Source organism: Moschus berezovskii, chromosome 22 (assembly GCF_049115385.1).
Source record: "Moschus berezovskii isolate FMDL1 chromosome 22, NW_MosBer_1.0, whole genome shotgun sequence".
In the NCBI taxonomy this organism is placed as follows: Eukaryota; Metazoa; Chordata; class Mammalia; order Artiodactyla; family Moschidae; genus Moschus; species Moschus berezovskii.
Window position 1 is genome coordinate 9801282 of NC_142481.1, and position 21624 is coordinate 9822905.

The following is a 21624-nucleotide window of genomic DNA, read 5'->3' on the forward strand; positions in this document are numbered from 1 at the left end:
CCTTAGAAACTAGTCTCAGGATGGTGGGCAGGCTCTCCAAGTGAGTCCTCACCCCAACTCCAGGGAGATAAACTGTCCAGAAGTGAATATTCCCACTCCCTGCCCAGCACAGAGTCCTGAGGTCAGCTGGGCTGATACGCCCCTGCACCAAGAAGTCACACTGCTATGGAAGGGAAGCAGGGACCCCACAGCCCCAACCAATTTCTCACGTGGGTGAAAACTGGAAGAAAAAGTTCCCTACAAAAAAAAAAAAGCCAGAAACATAAAGTCAGTCTGACCCCCAGCCAGTGCCTCTGCCCACCACCAGGCAGACCCCAGAAAGGCTGCAGAAGTAGGTGCCTTTCCCAGCCCTCTGTGTAACCAGAGCCGGGAGAGGGAGAAATAACATCCTACGAGCACGGTGAGTCCAAGGGCTGGCCCTGGGCCTGGGCTGGGCTAAAGGCATCTGCAGGCCAATCTGAACACTCTTCTACCCACTGGCCCTTTCTTGAACACAGTCCAATTTTAGAAAAGATGGAACAAGAATAAATGAACTGGTCAGAAAGCTCAGGAAAAAAAACAGGTGCAAACCAGGACCAATCTCCACCCACAACGTAACGTTACAGAGGAGGAGCTCCAACAGAACCCTGGGAACGCAGGGGCACTGCACCTGGAGGCGAGAAGGCAGTGATCCTTTCTTCCTGGTTCGTTCGGATCTAGAAGAGTAGTCAATTTTCTCACACAATGTGGGATCGCAGTCTAGCAGTCCCAGGAAGATGGAACTGGCTGCAAAGCTCCTCTCCCCATATTCCTAGGGACCCCCACGAGCCCAACTCTTGCCACCCTTTCTCAGGTCAAAGGTTAAAACACGGTCGGCTTGGAGATGAAATCTTAAAAGATGATGCACAAGAAACAGGGTTAAAAATCAAGCTGTGGAAAAGCAATGTGACCTCATGTTTTTTGGGGACAGTATTAGCAGAAAATATAATCCAACTATTAATGCAGATTGCTCCTGGAGAGCTGGGATTATAAGGACTTTCTGTTACATACCTACACAATACCTATGTTTATAATAATTAATTTTTTTATAGTGAGCAAGTGCATTGCTCTCATTTTATATATATATATATGTTTTTTAATTTTGACTGTGCTGCACAGCTTGCAGGATCTTAGTTCTTAGTTCCCTGACCAGGGAATGAACCCAAGCCCCCTGCCTTGGAAGTGTAGAATCTTAACCACTGAACCACCAGGGAAGACCCCATAAAAATATTGCTAAGGTGATCGGATGGCTGAAGTGGTCCCAACTCATAATGTTCACACCAGTTCCTCTACTGCAAGGCTGTGCCTGGGTTCCCACCATGACACTGGCTGTGAAGCAGCAAGTGAATAGCAACTCTGGGGCACGGAAGGCCTCCCGTGGCTGGCGGAACACCAACTCCCAGGCACTGCCCTTGAACGTCACGATGCAGTATGTTATTTGCCTGGATGAGCACAGCGCCAAGACACAGGAGACGGACACAGAAACGGAGCACAATGACTCCTGATTCTGAATTGCACGGGCCAGGCCTGACAAACGAGCTTCATGTGGAACATCATCTGAATCGACTGGGAGTGACTGCCTGGACTCCCATGTGGAAACGGGGTTGTGTGGTAATATTGTCTACCATCAGTAAGGCGGGGTGAGGGGATGGTTAGGTGGCAGCACAGACTTCCCCTAAGAAAAGTGCAAGCTCAAGATTTACAGACTTATGGCTGCCAGAGGGAAGGACGGAGGAAGGGATAGTTAGGGAGTTTGGGATGGACATTTAAAATGGATAACCAACAAGTACCTACTGTACAGCACAGGGAACTCTGTTCAGTGTTATATGGCAGCCTGGAAGGGAGGGGAGTTTGTGGGAGAAAGGATACGTTTGTTATGTATGGCTGAGTCCCTTTGCTGTCCGGCTAAAACTATCATAACATTGGTACTTAGCTATACTCTAATATAAAACAAAAGGTTTAAAGAAAAAGTATAAAGGATAAAGGGAGGAGGGAGGTGGGAGGGGGGTTCAGGAGGGAGAACTTATGTAAACCCGGGGCGAATTCATTTCAATGTATGGCAAAACCAACCAATATAATATTGTAAAATAATTTGCCTCCAATAAAAAATAAATTAATTACAAAAAAAAATAAAGAAAAAGTATAAATTCAGTATAAATCAGTCCCAGCTGGGGAAAAAACCTGATCCATAATTTATTCATTCACCAAAATGTAAGAGAGTCCCTACACCCACTTTACAGCTGTGCTCGTCCAGGGAGGGAGGGGGCAGTGCTGCCGCCTGCCCACCGTGTCTGTGGTCTGGCCCTCGGCTCAGATAGGAGCCACGTGATGATGAGGCGGCTACCAGTGGTGTCAGAAGGGGGCTGAGGACACTGGAGAGGTACAGACAGCACACCACAGACGGGGACAGTCCACATGACAACTGTCTAGACTCTTCAAAAAGAGTCGTCATTAAAAAAAAAGAAAGGCAGTGAGAACTGTTCTCAACTGGAAGGGACTAAGGAGGCAACCGCTAAATGCATGTGAATACTGATAGGATTCTAGCACAAAAAATTCAGCTCTTAAGAGGCAGTTTCAAGTCAATTGAGTACATCTGAGTCAACACAGACAGCATAAGAAATGCTCTTGAATTAATGCTAATATTCTTAAAGAAGTCTGAGCGCCAAAGAACTGATGCTTTTGAACTGTGGTGTTGGAGAAGACTCTTGAGTCCCTTGGACAGCAAGGATATCAAACCAGTCAATCATAAAGAAAATCAATCCTGAATATTCATTGGAAGGACTAACACTGAAGCTGAAGCTCCAGTACTTTAGCTACCTGATGCGAAGAGCCGATTCGTTGGAAAAGACTCTGATGCCGGGAAAGACTGAAGGTAGGAGAGAAGGAGACGACAGAGGACAAGATGGTTGGGTGAAATCACTGACATGAGTTTGAGCAAGCTCTGGGAGTTGGTGATGGACAGGGAAGCCTGGCGTGCTGCAGTCCATGGGGTCACAGAGTCGGACACAACTGAGTGACTGAACAATTCTTAAAATTGATAATGTTATTGCAGTTATGGAGGGAAAAGTTCTTAAGCTTAGGGATATATCCTGAGATTTTCTGGGAGTAAAGTGACATGGTGTCTGCAGCTCACTTTCAAATGGTTTAACAACAATACAAATTGTGGGGAGAAAGGGTAAAAGTGGCAAAATGGTAACCATGGTGAATACTGGGAGATTACTGTACTATTCTTTCCATGGATTTTACCATTTTCAAATTTAAAAGTTAGGGAGAAAAGAGAAGAGTCATAATTCGGTAAAGCTGACCAGCAACAGGAAGACCAAACACACCGCAGGTGAAGCTAACCGTGATGAGCAGCATGCAGTGAGCACTTCTGTAGGCCGGGTGCCACACTCGCTGCCCGACATGAAAGGACCCCTGGACCCTGGCAGCCCGAGGAGGCCGGTCCTGTCATCACCTTCAGTTTACAGATGAGCAGATGGCAGAACAAAGATTCTAAATGCGGTCTAACTGCAGATCTGAAGCGATGCATCCTTCTTCCCAAATGCCTCTCCTAGCAAATCTGTAAGTACATCAGAAGAAAATGCTACAGGGGCTGGACAACAGAGGAATGGTTGAATTATCGGTAATACAGCCACTTAATGGAACATTGTATAGCAATTAAAAGTTGTATTTTCACAGGGTTTTTAATGACAGGGGAGCATCCTCACAAAACAATGTCTGGTTTAAAAAACAATGGATCTCAAAAAATGGTCCTTTGATATAACTCTTGGTTGCTGAGTTCTTTTTTCTGCAGGAAATCGGGAGTGGGTGAGCTGGTAAACTCAGGGCTCTTTAGCGTCATCTGAGTTATGCTACACAAATTTTGAGAAATATAATATCACATAATCTGAATTATGTAAAATCAAAAACCTATACACATGCACAGGTGATTGCCTGCTAGCTCAGCTGGTAAAGAAGCCGCCTGCAGTGCAGGAGACCCCGGTTTGATTCCTGGATTGAGATGATCCCCTGGAGAGGGGCATGGCAACCCACTCCAACATTCTTACCTGGAGAATCGCCATGGACAGAGGAGTCTGGAGAGCTACAGTCCATGGGTCACAAAGAGTCACACACACACACACACACGCAGAGAAATGAGACTATAAGGTAATACATCAAAATACCCACAGTGGTTTTCATTAAATGAAAGATCAATGACTCTTTCAATTCTTTTCCACAGTTTCTGCCTTCTGTTGAATTTTTACAATAAACACGCTTAAATTTTAGGAAGCCGAAAACAAGTTCTTTTAGGAAACTGAGTATTTAAAAGACATCTGCTTCCAACGCACATTAAGCTCACAGATACCACGTCTAAGTTTTTTCTTGAAATTCTATAAAAATAGAAATTAATGCCAATGAAGGGAAGCATGTGACTAGAATTTAAGTGGAGAAAGTAAGAAAGAAGAAAACAATGGAATTACGGTATTCTAGGCTGAAAACCAATCACTCCATCAACAACTAATGGACATTGTGTGCCGGGCTCTCGGAGTCCGGAGGAACAGAGAATCCCGTTCTCAGGACTGAAACATGCTGAGAAAAGCTACCAGGGAGGTTACACTCCAAGGGTTACTGGGGGTGGAAGAGTCTTGCAGAATGAGGACAAGTTCCAGAGGCAAGGAGGAATGTGGGACACATTTCAAACCACACAAAGGACATACGCAAAGCAGAGAAATGCAAAGAAATTCTGCTCTGGCCATACCCTTCTAATACACTGTGAAACTTGTAGAACAATTTTAAAATTAATGCCTGCAGTGGTATAAAACAAAGAAGGGGAAGGGAGGGAGGGAAAAAGGAAAGGACTGAGGGAAGAAGGCAGGTAGACAACCACGGCAGGACTGTGTGCAGGAGGGAGGAGTCGGCATATGAGAGGCAATGAGGAAGCAAGGAGAGGTTTACAGCAGAGGGACCGTCACAGAACTGGGACGGACTGAGGAGGAGGGTGATGGTGGGGCAGGAGAAATGAAGTGGAGGAGACAGAGCCAAGAGATGACAGAGGGGGAGTGACATACTTGAGAACTGATGCAATGAGTCAGAGAGGACGCTGAAGTTCCAAGCTCTGGGGTGTCAGGGTAAGCAATGGGGCATCCAATGGAACTTTAAGAGAAGCAGAGGCTCAGTGGGGGCTGCTGGTGACCTGGGGGCAGGGCTGAAGAGGTCACACCTGAAAGGACTCTTGGGTAAGAAAGAGTATTGAGAAGCGGTGGATGGAAAAAAAGCTAAGCCCAGTCTAAGAGTCAGGAGAAGCAAGATGGGAATGATAGATCAAGCCCACTAAGGTGCTAAGCTGCTGCTGCTGCTGCTAAGTCACTTCAGTCGTGTCCGACTCTGTGTGACCCCATAGACGGAAGCCCACCAGGCTCCCCCGACCCTGGGATTCTCCAGGCAAGAACACTGGAGTGGGTTGCCATTTCCTTCTCCAATGTGTGAAAGTGAAAAGTGAAAGTGAAGTTGCTCAGTCATATCTGACTCGTAGCGACCCCACGGACTGCAGCCTACCAGGCTCCTCCGTCCGTGGGATTTTCTAGGCAAGAGTACTGGAGTGGCTTGCCATTGCGGGTGCTAACCTAGCGGATGACTTCAAGCATTTGTTGCTACCACAGGCGAGCCAGTCAAGGAGCCCACTCTTAAGAGGCTCCCCCTGAAAAGGGAAGCTCACACCCTGACAGGAGAATCCTAACCAATAAATGAAGAAGGAATTAGAGCGATCATTGTCTCAGGGAAGAAGCATCAAAGGATGCTAAAACTATGTGCGTGTGTCGCTCAGGCGTGTCTGACTCTTTGAGACCCCATGGACTATAGAGGACCCAGGCTCCTCTGTCCATGGGTTTCTCCAGGCAAGAATACTGGAGTAGGGTGCCATGCCCTCCTCCAGGGGATCTTCCCGACCCAGGGATTGAACCTGGGTCTCCTGCATTGGCAGGCAGATTCTTTACCATCTGAGTCACCAAGAAAGGTGAAAACAGTAGGAGAAAACAGGTATTTACGCAGTCTCAAAGCACCTCCCTACAAAGTACTCATGCGGATAACGGGAGAAAGAGCAGCTTCGCAGTGGAGGAGCTCAGCAGACACCACCACTGTAATCAAGGGGGCAAAGAGAAGAGCCCCGGTGATAGGGCACACTGACAACACACACCACTCGGTATCAGCCTCGCTTCCCTGATGTTTCTTCCAACAGGGCAAACATGAACCTCATCATAAGGAAACATCACACACAAAAAAAATCCAAGTTGAGGAAGCTCCTCCAAATGACTGATCTATGTTTTTCAAAATCATCAAGACCATGAAAAACACATCAACTGAACTGTTCTAGATTAAAGGAGACTAAAGAGACTTCATAATTAAATGTATCATGTGGTCTGAGATTAGCTCCTGGACCAAAAAAGGTTTTGTCTTTTGCTATTAAAGGACGTCAACTAATGAAATGAAACATTTATAGACTAGACAGGTTACTACTGGGTATTAATGTTATAATTTTGATAACCGCATGGTGGTTTCATAAAGAGAATGCTTTTAGGAAACATCCACTGAAGTGTTCAGAAGTAAAGGTGTATCATGTCTGTAGCCTTCAACCATTTCAGAAAAAAAGATACACAGACATGCAGGGCAGGGACCTGTGATACAGACAATGTGGTAAAATGTTAACATTTAAGGAACCTGGAATTGTAACTTTTAAATTTCTTACAGCTTAAAATTTTGGTAACTTTCTTATAAATCTGAAATTACTTGAAAATAAAGTTAGGGAACAACCCCTATAAATGATACAAACTATCTCTCTGAAGTGTTGGGTCAACAAGGAGAGACTTGAATTACCCAAACTTGCTTCCTGCACACTTCCTCCTTGCCCAAGGCAGAGGTGCAGGAAGAAGCTGATATAAAAGGGAGGTCAAGATGGACCCTGACAAAAGGCTCTGGTACAGAAGGACGAAACTGCACACCTGTCATAATTATGCAAAGTCAATCCTGGGCTGACTGAGGAAACCCTGGTAACAACTCAAAGTCTACAGAGCACTTAATTTGAAATCCAGTTCCCCTGATTTTGGAGAAGGAAATGGAAACCCATTCCAGTATTCTTGCCTAGAGAATCCCATGGACGGAGAAGCCTGGTAGGCTACAGTCCATGGGGTTGCAAAGAATCAGACACGACTGAGCGACTGAACCGAACCGAACCGAGTAAATATTAACACCATCACTCAGCTTAATATGCTACTGAGATTATCACTAGGCTGTCCATACCACGCAATACTTAATATCATTATAGGTAATACCGAAATTAGAAAGAACACATAGGGACATTATAATCCTTACCTTGGTTTCAAATTAGTACAAGCCTATAATATTCTTGAGCTCAACTCCTAAAGCTTGAGAATCCACATAACCATGTGGCCACTATACTTCCTCCTCAAAGCTCTTCAGCTTTCACAGTATCCAGGAGAAAATCAAGGGAAACAAGGAAGCTGCAAGGGTTACAAACGAAATGCCAAGGATGGGAGCTCTCTGGATGGAGCTTAGGACTTAGGACTTAATGCTTAGGACTCTGTGCTTTCACTGTCAGGGACTGAGTTTAATCCCTGGTTGGGGAACTAAGATCTCCTAAGTCATGCGACATGGCCAAAAAGAAAAAAAAAGTGTGTGTGGGGAGGAAGGGAGAAATGCCAAGGAGACACGTTATGTTAGAGGAGCTCTAAATGAAAAAAATAAATGTTTTTCAACACAGGTAAAATTTTATCACTTCAAGAGCAACACAGAAAATTTTAAGACAGCATTTGTGATAACACCAAGGTGTCAATGGAAATGGAAATGTAGCTGCTTGATAAGATGGTATCTAAGGATTCATTTTTTTACTGCAGGAAAAAAACTCTATCAATATATGAATTTCAGGCACCTGACTGATGGCCAACTACACATTCCTTTTGTTCAACCAAAATGTGTTACTATTTGTGTCCAGAACAGCGTCGAGGTCACTGATAAATAAGCCCCTTTCCCTGCTGAGAGACCTAGAGGGACAGACAGGCCGCACACTGTGACAGGGGGTGGGGCACACAGAGAGGGTATTCTAACAGCTTCAACTGTGGTCCTGACACCACGGCTGCTCTCCTCCCATGCACCCAGAGGACTCACAACTACATGAAGACAGAGCAGCCACAAGTCCAACAGCTGTTGGGATTACTCAGAACCTTCTCAGAAAGCATCTCACGGAAACGAGACATGATTCCAGAATCTCCAGATGGCTTACCCTCTAGAAAGCAGCCTGTAGTGAAAACTGTAACTTCTCTGAGGTGACATTTACCTGTGGCTTCAATGTACTCAATACATCGCTCGATAAACACAGGAATTGGCTTCTCCGGAGTCACCACAGTTGTCAAGGGCACCCCAAAATAGTTACTCTCCCAGGTCGCCTTTGTGATCGATGGCCGGGGTTTGGGCTTTGGTTTCTGTCCAGGAAAGAGAAAAAAAAAAGCACAAAAACAAAGTGAGTCTCAACACACAACTCAAACATCAGTAAGGCTTCCAGAGGGGAACTCACGGTGGTATGGAAACTGCTAGAGAAAAGACTTCAAGCGGGATAAAGAGGACTCACCTACTCATCTCATTCCTCCAAGTATCACACAAGATGCTGGCAAGCTGCCAGGTAGTCACACCTTGAGTGTGAAACTGTATTATCAGAACAAAGGTGTTTATAAGAAGCAGGCCATGTTTATTTAATAACAGTGAGAGGACCGGCCAACATCCTTTACCAGGCATGCAATGGAGTAAACAGGAAATATTCCAAACATTCCACACAGATAATAGATACACTATAATATACAATAATATACATGCAAAAGATGGCGAAAATCTTTTTAAAAGATTAAAAAGTGGAATTGAAAACTAGTAATTTCCTCCTTCCAGACAAGAGAGCACACATTCGGCTGAAAGCTCCCAGGAAGAACTCGCTCTGATACATCAATCTGGGGTTAACGCCCAATGGCTTCTGCATTGGGAGAGGGTAAAACCAACTGACCAGACATGACAAATAAGATTTCTCTGTTCCTTCCTAGAAGTCACCTCCCTCGTGTAGTAGGAGTAGCAGAAGCAGCAACAGCTACTGGAGAGCTTACTATGTACCAAGGAAGTTCCAGATACCATTCTATTCAACCTTATGGCACTCCATTTCACCAAGGAAAATGTCTCACAGGACGACAGCGAGTGAGTGGCAGTGCAAGGATTCAAACTCAGGAGGGTCTGTCTCCAAAGTCCATGCTCATAAACATTACTGAGGTATTTTGCTCCAAAATTATTCAAACCTTTTATTTTGAAGATCACACGAGGGAAAAAAAAATGCTCTAGACCAATGCTAAGTTTTCTAAAGCTACAGAAATATACCTGAAATTTTGGCCTGTTGTTAAAGTATCTACTGAAGAGGAGGATAACCAAATAGGAGCAAGGTAAATGCACCCAGGGATATCTCTAGCAATTCAGGTTTCAGTTCAGTTCAGTTCAGTTCAGTCGCTCAGTCGTGTCCGACTCTCCGCGACCCCATGAATCACAGCACGCCAGGCCTCCCTGTCCATCACCAACTCCCGGAGTTCACTCAAACTCATGTCCACAGAGTCGGTGATGCCATCCAGCCATCTCATTCTCCGTCGTCCCCTTCTCCTCCCGCCCCCAACCTTTCCCAGCATCAGAGTCTTTTCCAGTGAGTCAACTCGTCGCATGAGGTGGCCAAAGTATTGTAGTTTCAGCTTTAGCATCAGTCCCTCCAATGAACATCCAGGATTGATCTCCTCTAGAATGGACTGGTTGGATCTCCTTGCAGTATAAGGGACTCTCAAGAGTCTTCTCCAACACCACAGTTCAAAAGCATCGATTCTTCGGCGGTCAGCCTTCTTCACAGTCCAACTCTCACATCCATACATGACCACAGGAAAAACCATTGCCTTGACTAGACGGACCTTGGTTGGCAAAGTAATGTCTCTGCTTTTTAATATACTATCAAGGTTGGTCATAACTTTCCTTCCAAGGAGCAAGCGTCTTTTAATTTCATGGCTGCAATCAGCATCTGCAGTGATTTTGGAGCCCAAAAAAACAAAGTCTGACACTGTTTCCACTGTTTTTCCATCTATTTCCCATGAAGTGATGGGACCAGATGCCATGATCTTTGTTTTCTGAATGTTGAGCTTCAAGCCAACCTTTTCACTCTCCTCTTTCACTTTCATCAAGAGGCTTTTGAGTTCCTCTTCACTTTCTGCCATAAGGGTAGTGTCATCTGCGTATCTGAGGTTATTGATATTTCTCCCGGCAATCTTGATTCCAGCTTGTGCTTCTTCCAGCCCAGCGAGTTAATGGGGCTTCCCTGGTGGCTCAGAGGTTAACGCGTCTGGCTCCAATGCAGGAGACCTGGGTTCGATCCCTGGGTCGGGAAGATCCCCTGGAGAAGGAAATGGTAACCCACTCCAGTATTCTTGCCTGAAGAATCCCATGGATGGAGGAGCCTGGTAAGCTACAGTCCACAGGGTCGCAAAGAGTCGGACATGACTGAGCGACTGAACAGAACAGAACAAGTTAATGAGACTAGAAGGGCAGGTTTATTTACCAATATGTCCAACTTTTAAAAGTACTTAGGGATCTTTGGGTAAAGTCCACTAAAAAGGACAGCTAACTAGCTTCAACAGGTCGGTATCGATCGCTGCCTTTCCTCATCCTGCTCATCCTCATTCCTTTTCGTACCCCCTTTACATGGGAACAAATCACTTCCTATTTGGTCTGAGATTCGCTGAGGACTTCCTCTGCAGCACGTGGCAAAAGAAAAAAAGAACAGGTGAGAATAAAATGCACACAAAAGAACAAGGCTACTCTGGGCTGCTGGTTGATACTATCTGACATGACAGACCAAAGGCAAAGATAGCCCAATCCTGATACATCCGGCTAACTGATTTGGAGAACTATAACGCCACGTGAATGCATCCAAGGGTCCCAGAGAAGAACCTGCACTCCACACAGCCTACCCATCCCTGCCGCTGCAACCTACCCATTCCTGCTAAGACCACTGCCATGGTCTCTCAGGCTGTGGGGCATGGCTGCTGCCTGAGGCAAACAGGTCCTGACGTCACACTTTATCACAGAAGTATGGAAAAGAAAGTGAATTACAATTTATCTTCACATGAAATAATTTAAAAAACCTAGCCTCTCTCCAGCATCTTCTACTTACATGAAGTACAACATAAAGGGTTTAAGTTTCCAAATCTAACAGAATTTGGGTTTGAATTCCAAGTGACAGGTTCTATGACTTTGGTCAAGTTGCTTAGCACCCCGGGGACAGTACCCTCCTCACAAGTTGATCCTGAGGGTGAAGTGATAATGATGTACTGGAAGTGGCTAGACGCCCAGAGGACACAGTCGCCCAAGAGTGTCTGCTGCTGCTGCTAAGTCGCTTCAGCCGTGTCCGACTCTGTGCGACCCCACAGACGGCAGCCCACTAGGCTCCCTGTCCCTGGGATTCTCCAGGCAAGAACACTGGAGTGGGTTGCCATTTCCTTCTCCAATGCATGAAAGTGAAAAGTGAGAGTGAAGTTGCTCAGTTGTGTCCCACTCTTCACGACCCCATGGACTGCAGCCTACCAGGCTCCTCTACCCATGGGATTTTCCAGGCAAGAGTACTGGAGTGGGGTGCCATTGCCTTCTCCCCAAGTGTGAGCTGTTACTAAAAGAGAAGGACTGAGCGTTTTCCATCATTACACACAGCAGCAACCGGACAACAATGAGTCAACTGAGGCTCTCTCTTAAGGCCGCAGCATTTAAACTATAAGCTGTAGAATCTGAACACACAAGGAAGACCATCTGGATTTAAGTGGCATTCTTTTGGCTAACCCCAATCAGGCAGAATCTGCCAGTCAAAACTACCAAAACAATACCATTGTTCTTCAGTAAAACCTTGAGGCTTCCAAATCAACTGTTGTTATGGAATGGAAAAAAAAAAAAAACTTTAAGAGAGCTGCCAGGAAGCTATTTCTAATCACTATAACGCCTCTGATCACAGTTCTAGTAAACAGTAAATGTTAATGTCATACTTGCTCCACCCTCTCAATACTCAGCTGATGAAGTGTGTTCTAACAGATTAAGTTAGCCAGAAAATTTAACTTCCATCACCTGAACACTTACTAAGTACCAGATTCTGGCTTAAATCCTTTATATGTATATTTCATTCCAGATTCATAATAGATTTGTGGGTATGGGTGTTTAAAACTCCACTTCACAGATGAAGAAGCTGAATCCCAGAAAAATTCAGTTATTTGCCCCAGTCAGTTCTGACCACAAAACTTGCACTCTTAACCACTATGGTTCATTACCTTCCCCTGAAAGTCCTTGGGATATGGAGAACAAACGGATGATTAAATAAATGACTGAGGGTACACTGACAATTTGAACTTCTAAAGGTAATAAAGTCTCACATAAAATACACCAGGGATGTTTAAGGTGGTCAAAGAAAGAATGGGGCAAGATGACAGCTATTTCAAACAGCTACCAGGACTATTTCATGGAAAGAGAGCAGATTATCTTGTTCAGTCATGTTGGGAGAGATGAGACCAAGACAGGAGAGGCCATTTTGGCCAGAGAGATTTAAAAACAATCCCCCCCATCAGCTGTTTAAAAGGAAAGGACTGCTCTGCCAGTGTTCAAAGCAGAGGCTGCAACCGACAGGCAACACTCACTGTCAAGGAGACCCTGCTGTCAGATGGAAGGCTAAATTAGAGAGATGCTCTTACCCTCTCACCTCAGAGTCTAAGAAGATTTAATCAAGCTCAGCACTCCAACTTACAAACGGAACGTGAGCTCTGGCAACAGCATCAGCTCCCCGTGTTGAATGACACGGATGTTCATTCTCATTCTCCCTAAGATTTAAACAAACTCTGCCTCACAGAACGCCAAAATATTCCCTTGAAATAACTGAAGGCTCTCTAGGGTGTCACAAAATCAGGCAGGGATTCTTGCACAACTAATTCCAAACCTTCTGAGGAAGGAAATCAAGACTGCGGTACGGGCCAAGAGTCGGGCAGGACTGTTGCTATGACAGGCAACACCGCAGGCATCTGAAGGGTTACTGGGCACATGTCGAGATGGAAATGCCATTCTTCGGAGTGGTCTGCCAGATGTCTCAGTCCCAGGTCAGACATGTGTCACTCATTAGGGCGTCGGCAGAGTGCTCTCAGCAGCAGGTCCTTGGAGAGAAGAAAATAATGCCATCCCAACAGCTATCTTCCTCTGGGCTCGCTCATTAGTGGGCTGGACTGAAAAAAGCAGCCAGCTAGAGGAAACCAAGCCCTGAGAATAAGCTACACATCTGCATGTCTAAGTTTAGAGTCTGACTGGGTGCAAAATGGAAAAATAAGAGGAATTAATCAGGAGTGGCTGTGTGCTAGAGACACTCTGTGTTAGGTGCTCCGCACTTATCTGAAAACTCACAACCACCCTTCAAGGTAAGGGTTATTAACCCCTTCCTACAGATGTGAAATCAGAGGCTCAGAGAGACTCACACCCAGCACTGAGAGAGCCAGGGTTCAGAGGCCAGTGACCTACGAACGTCAAAGCCTCACATCCTCTCTCCTTCGTCACCTATCTCTGTGATGAAACACCACTGACATAAACAAGGGACTGGGTCAGCTCAAAACCTCTTCACTTTGTCCTATGGATAGGCATTTTTGAATAAATAGCATTGTCCATTGTTCTTTACTTCACAGTTTCCTTAAAAACCTGCGAAGTTTTTAAGGAAAAAACCTTCTTCCCTTAAAAGAAGTTTCCTTAAGGCCTGATACTAACCAAGTAGCAAAGAAAGAAATAAACCAACAGTTTCTGCCAGTGTTGCAGGGGGAGAAACAGTGGCTGGAATCTGCCCCAGGCCTCTTGGCCTTTCTGAAACAAGAGCATAAAGGGCAAACTCCTGCGTATGGGACAAGCCCACCCCACAGCTCCTCCACGTTCACAGGGCAAGAAGATTAGATCGCCAGCCAAACAGCAAGGGAAAGCCAAGAGAAGGTGCCCTTCTACCTGTCTGTAAGATGACTGGGTTCCAGAGCCCCATGCACAGCTGACACTTGAATGAAAACCATTTCCAATGAAGTACAAGGCAAATGTTTCTTCATAGTTTTTCAAGTTTAGCTGAGATGAGGACCATCTCTGTGGGCAGAGTATTTTCTTCCTTCTTCTTCTGACATTGTGTTGCTCTTCCTAGGATGTGAGGAACTGAGGTTCAGAACATCTTGTTCATACTGACAGTGCTATATCACAGACTCCATTTCAAGAGACACAGGAGATAATCAATTCCCTGTGTCACTCTGTGAGCACTGGACAAGGAATAGGCATCTGTATACACACAGGACCGGTTTCCTAATGGGCTAGTAAGTTCCTAGTAAGCAGGAATCTAGGCAATTTTCCTGTTTTCAAAAAAACTGACTTCGTCTCTTTTCGGCTGTGCTGGTCTTCACTGCTGCATGTGGGGTTTCTCTAGCTGTGGGGCGCAGGGGCTGCCCTTCGCTGCAGTGTGCGAGTTGCAGAACACGGGCTCCAGAGCTCAGGCCTAGCAGCTGCGGCACATGGGTTTAGTTGCTCCGCGGCATGTGGAATCTTCCCGGACGAGGGATCAAGCCCGTGTCCCCCGCACTGGCAGGCAGATTCTTATCCACTGCACCACCAGGGAAGCCCCTATTTTTCCTTTTTAATGGATTACACCCAACATCACATAACAGGCTAGCAGCAGAGCTAACACTAAGACCAAAGTCCTCTCTCACCCTCGATGAATTTATAATCTAACTGGTATCAGAGAAGATACGTATCTACAGCAAGCAAAGGTGATCTAGATACCAGATAAATACCAACTGTTTCACAAAGGAAAAACAGCCTCCCATAGCTTCAATGGGGAGCTCAACCACCCTTTCTGTATAAAGAATATTGTATCTTCTATGGAAACAGCAGGAACAGCTATGTAGTGATCCAAACTGTCAACTTCAAATATTCTCTCCCAGTCTCCATAAATACCCTTATCCATGTCAAATTACTTATCCAGATTTTAAGGTCAGAAAATATGGTCACTGGAGTTGTACCACCTAGCACAGCCTTCTAAATGTTTGGTAACCTACCTAAAAAACTAAATAAAAAACAGAATCCAGCCTGTGTTTTTTACTTTTGAGGAGGAATGTCATATACAGAACATAGTCTGGAACTGGGACAGTGTCCTCTGAATGGAGCAATTCTCCCCCTTGAGAGTGAAAGTGATACAATAAGCAAAGCCCGAGAGGATCACCCATATGGTTTGCCAAGCTGTACAGTGGCCCACCCTAAACTGACTGTAAAGTGGGCGAGATCTTAGGAAAACCTGGAGATGCTGTAAACTGCATTACCCTGGGTGTTTCCCAAAGTTGCATTCCATATCCAACATTACAGCTTTCTGACTGGTGATGATTCTTGCAAATTTCCAACACAGCTTCCAAAGGGCCTTTTCAATTAAGTTACTCGTTCATGCCCCAAATGTATTCTTGGCTGACTGCTGCTCCCACTTCTGGCTCTGAAAAAAATCTAAGCCCAAGTTTAACAGAAAACCCAAGGAGGAATTGTTCTCACTGGCAAACTCTATGATGAAAGCACAAATGCTCAGCCTTGTCTCCTTCAAACTTGGAGCATCTTCATTTAGGGATGAACCTCAGAGCAGCACAAAGGCTCCCAGCAGCCCCAACCCTCCCTCTTGCAAGATGGGAAAGCAAAGAAAGGCACATCCTCCCCTCCAAGGTCCCAGATAAACTTAGACCATAGCTGTTTGCTCTCCATGGGCATGAATCTGGGTCAATCCCTGCCGAATGGCCAATGCAACAGGAGGCTAATCAGAGAGGAGGGTCCACTGGTTTCAGGAAATGCTCACAAACGTTCCTGCCCGATTCACCACTCACTGAGTCTAGACTGCTCAGAGCTGTGGGGCTCAGTGTTCATCTGCTAGCCTCCTCTCAAATACTGGATAAAAAGTATTCAGAAGACCATTCTCTGTGGAAGTAGAGGTGATTCCCTGACTCGAGCTGAAATAACCTGAGTTTCTACAAAAATATGTCAGTATCACTAGGTGGTAGAGAACAAGTTGGCTCAGTGAAGATCAGAGCAATTTTCTGTTCTTTGAAAAATAGATTTAGGTTGCCTATTGTCATTTTTTTTTTTTTTAAGAACAGGTGTGCTAAGCTAAAGCAGATAGTTAAAGATAGCCTATTTTTGTCACCAAAAACAAACTACAGCAGTTCTTTGGGCTTAAAATAAACAGAACCGAGTGACACCAGTTCAAAACAATTTCTCAAAGTTCCAGTTGCTATTTCAGCGTCTCCATGCCTTTTTTGTCCTCTGTTCAAGCAGACACTGAAGCTAGAAACAAACCACCACGCTGTTCTTAGGGGGCACCGTGCTTCTGCTTCTAGATGCTTCTAGATAATAACCAGTCTTTTGTCTGAAATGAACAAGTTGACTGGGTTGCCTGAGTGCTCCAAGTGTGTGCCTGGCTATTGAACATTACCATCTTTCTCAGAGACTGGACTCCAAAAATCCACAGAAAACAGAAGTCAGAAGACTGGCGTTCCCCAATCTCAACTCCTCCGCGTAGTCACCACACTAACTTGGGGGCACTAATGAGCCTCAGTGTCCTCATCTCTAACACCTGGATTTTAAAAAATCACTTCCTTAAGATTGGTAAGAGAAACAGATGATGAAAAAATGGATGTGAGAATGCCTGGCACTGGACCTGGCACACAGGAGGTATCCGTCGAATGCAGGGAAGTATATGCAGAGCCTTTCACAGGGATCCACAGCCTTCTGCTATTCTGCCTGGTTCCCCCTCACTCTCTGCACATGCCATATTTTCTTAACTCCAAGTTCCACACCTTTTTCTCAAAACTTTACCCCAAGAAGCCTCCATGTTCACTGACTTTTGCCTGCTTTACCCCTTAAATCTCAGTTTTAGGACTCCCCTGGTGGTCCAGTGGTTAAGAACCTGCCTGCCAGTGCAGGGGACACAGGTTTGATCCCCAGTCCAGGAAGATTCCACACGCCTCGGAGCCACCAAGCCTGTGCAACACAGCAACTGAGCCCACGCACCTAGAGCCCGTGCCCCGCAACAAGAGAAGCCGCCACAAGAAGCCCACACACCGCAATGAAGAGCAACTCCCTCTTGCTGCAACTAGACAAAGCCCCGCACGCGCCAAGGAAGACCCAGTACAGCCAAAAATATTCAAAAAAAATAAGCCTCAGCTTTATGTATCATTTCCTCAGGGAGCTTTCCTGGATAGCCAACCCTAGTTGCGGGAAAAACTCCTTGCAAAACAATTCCTTAGCACCCTGTACCTTCACTCTGGCCATGTTCAAAATGCATGTAATTACATGGATAAAAATCATCATTCTCTGTTACGGTAAACTAGATGAACACAAACACAACTACCACATGTATGATACTCAGCACAACGCCAGGCATACAGGTGTTCAGGGAACGCCCATGCATGGAGTTGAATGTTTCTTTCCTAAAAGAATGGACATGTGCTTTGGAGCAAGAGTGCATGCGTGCTAAGTCGCTTCAGTCGTGTCCAACTCTTTGCAAACCTGTGGACTATAGCCCGTCAGGCCCCTCTGTCCATGGGATTCTCCAGGCAAGAATATTGGAGTGGGTTGCTATGCCCTCCTTCAGGGGATCTTCCTGACCCAGGGATCAAATCCGCATCGCTTATGTCTCTCATGTGTTGGCAGGCGGGTTTTTTTTTTTACCACTAGCAGCATCTGGGAAGCCCGTGGAGCAAGAGTATTTCTTTTCAAAGAAAAAATTCTCTCAGGAATCAGAAAATCAAAAGTCCAGTCGGCATCCCAATACCATTTTTAAGATCAAGGTATTCATCTGGCCTTAGAGAGCTCAGAGTAGGGCCAGCCTCTTCTGAACCACATACTGGGAGTCTTTCCCGGGTAGGTTACAAAGAGCTCATATTTCACACCATTCAGCCTGTCAAAATGCAACATCCCTCCCGATGGAGGGAGCAGTCCAATCCCCCAGCTGGTTTTTATTCACACTAGAAACTTTAACTCCGTTCTAGGCCTCACAAAATGAGAGCTGTGTCCACACAAAGCCACAACAACCAGCCAATTCACTGAATCCAATGAAATAAGCCAATTCACCGGCGGGGGGGGGGGGGGGGACACAAACTGTCAAACTGGTTACTTGGTGCCTTATAGACCAAACAATGCGTGATTGAATTGGTTTGCTTTTCAATAGGTTGTCTTGTCATGTGGTAGCTAGAGTGACTGAAAGATTTTCTTTATGATTCTGTTTTGCCTATTTTCTTTAAAAAACACAAAATAAGAGCACACCAGATAGAAGAGTAAATAGCCAATAATGTCTTCTCTTTAAATCCGTGGTCGAGCACACTGAATCCAGCAATTTGAGCTTGCCCAAACAGTACATTTTGTGGACCAAGGCACCCCAGCCTGTTTTTTGGCTTTAAAATAAGACCCTGCTGCTCCTGATCTCATCTTTGCAAACGCACAGTGCTGGGAGACAGAGACCATGTGCAATGACAACTCTGTACAGACAAAGCATCTATTCATGGACCCCACTGAAGTGCAATCGTAGATTTTCAATTTCATTCAGCTGAGTGTGGAAGGCTCCCACTATGAGGCTGGGTTGCTAAATGGTTCAGCTGGGAAAAGGGCCCGGAATGAGCGTGAGCTTCACAGTCTGCACTTTCATTATTAGAAACGAAAGCCATTCCCTGAACTCCAACTCCAGTTTTACAGTAAAGAGCTAATCCAGCATATCAGCCAAGGGCACTGAGCAATTCTTTCTCCACATGACACAGGTACCCGGAGCATAGCTTTTTTGGCTGTTGTTAGGCTTGGGGCTAAGGTAAGGGCTGAGAAAGCAGCTAAGTGACATACAGGGTTAAAACTTACAGGAAAGGGAGGGACAGTGTTGGGTCCCTAAAGCTCTCAGCTAGACCAGACCAGTGTTCTCCTGTCCTTGAATTCAACATGTGTATTTTCACCATTAAGTCTTTCCTTTTCTCACAGTACTTCAATTCTACTCACTCTTCAAGGTCAAGTTAAATAATAATAACAATGAATGCTCATCTGGCATGCAGTATGCTGTTTTGCATGCAGTCTCATTCCATTTCTCGCACCCTATGAGAAAATTGCTACTGCACTGGCTCCTCTTGCTGAAGGGACGTAGAAGGTGAATCACGCCCCCAAAGGCCCAGCCAGGATGAGGAGGAACTGGCATTTGATGTAGGGCCCCCGAGTCCCAGAGCCCGAGCTCCCCATCACCCCACACTGCATGACCTTAACCAGCCCCGACACAGAATGCCTGCTCTGTTCCAACACAGACCTGCTCCCCTCGCCCTCCAAAGCAGACCGCCTATTTTCAGAAGCTGTGCACGTCTCGCTGCCTCACCTGGGTGCTGCGGCGTGGCTAAGAGCGATCTGCGCCATTTCCCCAGTGTCTGGCATGCAGGATGGACTAAGTGTGTTGTTTCCCATTACCACCTGGCTCTCCCCACACTTCAAATAAATACTGTACTGCTTTGTCATGCCAATAAAAGTCGGAGACCAGATTCCCCTGTGTAGGGGGATTTGGCACTCTCTGCCCCATGGGATCTTGCTTTTCCAGTAGAACAAGTGTCAGTCTGATTCCTTAAAGGCAGCAATTTTAACAGAAGGTTTGCGCCAGTCAGGAACAGAGTCAAAATTCCGCTTCTCTCTGCATTAGGATGACAAAGCAGCGAGGCTCCTTTTAAGGCACCATTTTCCAAGGCAGGAAAAGACATTTTCACCTTTTACTCACTCTTTCCAAAGGATACTCCTAAATGACTTCTGGCACGCTACTGCTCTGGGGCCAGAGGTAATCGTTTCTGTTTGACTTGAAGAGGTGGGGCCCAGATAACCAGGAGGAACGGGAAGCTGGTCACTCCTTGCGCGCTGGCCCAGCAACCCCATATGAGGCAGCTGCAGGTGAGGAGACGTGCGTGAGTGACCAGCACGGAGGCGGCTATCTCAGAGGGCCCTGTAGCCAGCGGTCCTCTGCTCTTCAGAGCACAGCTTGTGTGGGGATGCGTTTTACAAACATTATTTTCAACAGTATTATAAATGTAGCCAGAAGTCAGAAAAACAGTTCTGATTCACAGTGTGCTATTATGCCATCTTCCTAATTCCCAGGTGTGCAAACACCCCCACAATTAGAAGACTGTCAGCATTTTGATAAGCTGTGCTGGCAACAGTCTTCCCTGGAAGTGGTGGAGCAGGAGAGGAAAGTCACAGCGTTCAAAATGTTTGGATTCCAGGATCATCAAACAGGAGAGCTCCAGGAAAACACTGAAGCAGGCTGGTCAGGCTACTTTCTGGCTTCTGAAGGAAGAACTGCTCTCCACTGGCCTGCCCACTACTAGCTTTTAGAGGACAAAATACTGATGGCAGATGATGGCTGACAAAAGTAAAACCAAACCATGGGGAGAGCAAACAGAAGAATGTCCACGCTACTTATTAACATTCAGCTCAGAATGGGAGGGGAACAGAACACACAATGATACTGCCCTGCCCTTTCTGACGTTCCATAGGTCAGAGAACTCTGGAAGCACTGGCCAGTGGTGACAGAAGAGCAGGCTGTATGCTATCCGAGAACAGGCAGGGTGTGAACAGGCTTTCCTTGTGAGGGCCACGGCACCAAGTTCCTCCATCTCCAAGGGCCCTTTCAGCCAATATGAGCTGCAGAACTGGCCCCCAGATAGTATTCTACATCAGAATTGTCAGCTCTCAGAACAGCCTGCACTCAAGAGCCCTCTGGTTTGGTATGTCTTGCAATGATGAAAGTTTGGGACAACCTTTCTTCCAAAGTTCCCTGAAACTCTTTCAGATAAGTGACTTTGTTTTCTGCCATTTCACGGCAGGGAGAGGAGCAAAAGCTTTCAATGAAGAGAAACCATCCTGTACACCAGCGGTTCCCAACCTTTTTGGCACCAGGGACCAATTTTATAGAAGATAATTTTTCCACAGACTGGGAAGGAGTCTGGAAGGAGTGTCAGTCTGATTCCTTAAAGGCAGCAACTTTAACAGAAGGTTTGCGCCAGTCAGGAACAGAGTCAAAATTCCGCTTCTCTCTGCATTAGGATGACTCACGCACATTACAGTTAGGGTGCACTTTATTTCTAATCAAATGTCGCCGCAGATCTGGAGGCTGAGGACCCCTGCATACACAATGCTGAGGGAGGGCCTGTGTGTAAGAGTTCTGTTGTGGTGTCTCACTGACATGGCCTCCTCTGAGAAATAAAGCAGTTTCCCCTACTCTAACTGGGGGGAAAATAAAGTTGGGAAATGTCTGTTAGCCTCACGGTCTAAGTCCACAAGGACAGCGCACACTGCCCTTTACCCTGCAATTCCACACAAGGTAGAGACTGCACCTGCCGCTGCACTGGGGGCTGTTTCCTCTATATCTGACAGCAGGCCTGACATTCCTAACACACATAGTTGACATTTCCCCCTTTCCGTCCCACCTGTGGTCCCTAAATCAAATCTGCAAGTAGTAGCAACTCA

At 45.9% G+C, this 21624-nt stretch overlaps 1 protein-coding gene across 2 annotated transcripts in view; it reads right to left on the minus strand.

Annotated features, from left to right (window-relative positions):
* The window catches only part of ARHGAP35 (Rho GTPase activating protein 35), a 116989-nt gene that overhangs the window by 51549 nt on the left and 43816 nt on the right, over positions 1-21624 (minus strand). For both annotated transcript variants that reach the window (XR_016035826.1, XM_055411778.2), the window contains exon 3: positions 8348-8492. Coding sequence is in view for 1 of the 2 variants with exons in the window: in XM_055411778.2 (XP_055267753.1) it covers positions 8348-8492 (145 nt within the window). In the remaining variant the exon portion in view is untranslated. The remainder of the gene's footprint in view (positions 1-8347; positions 8493-21624) is intronic.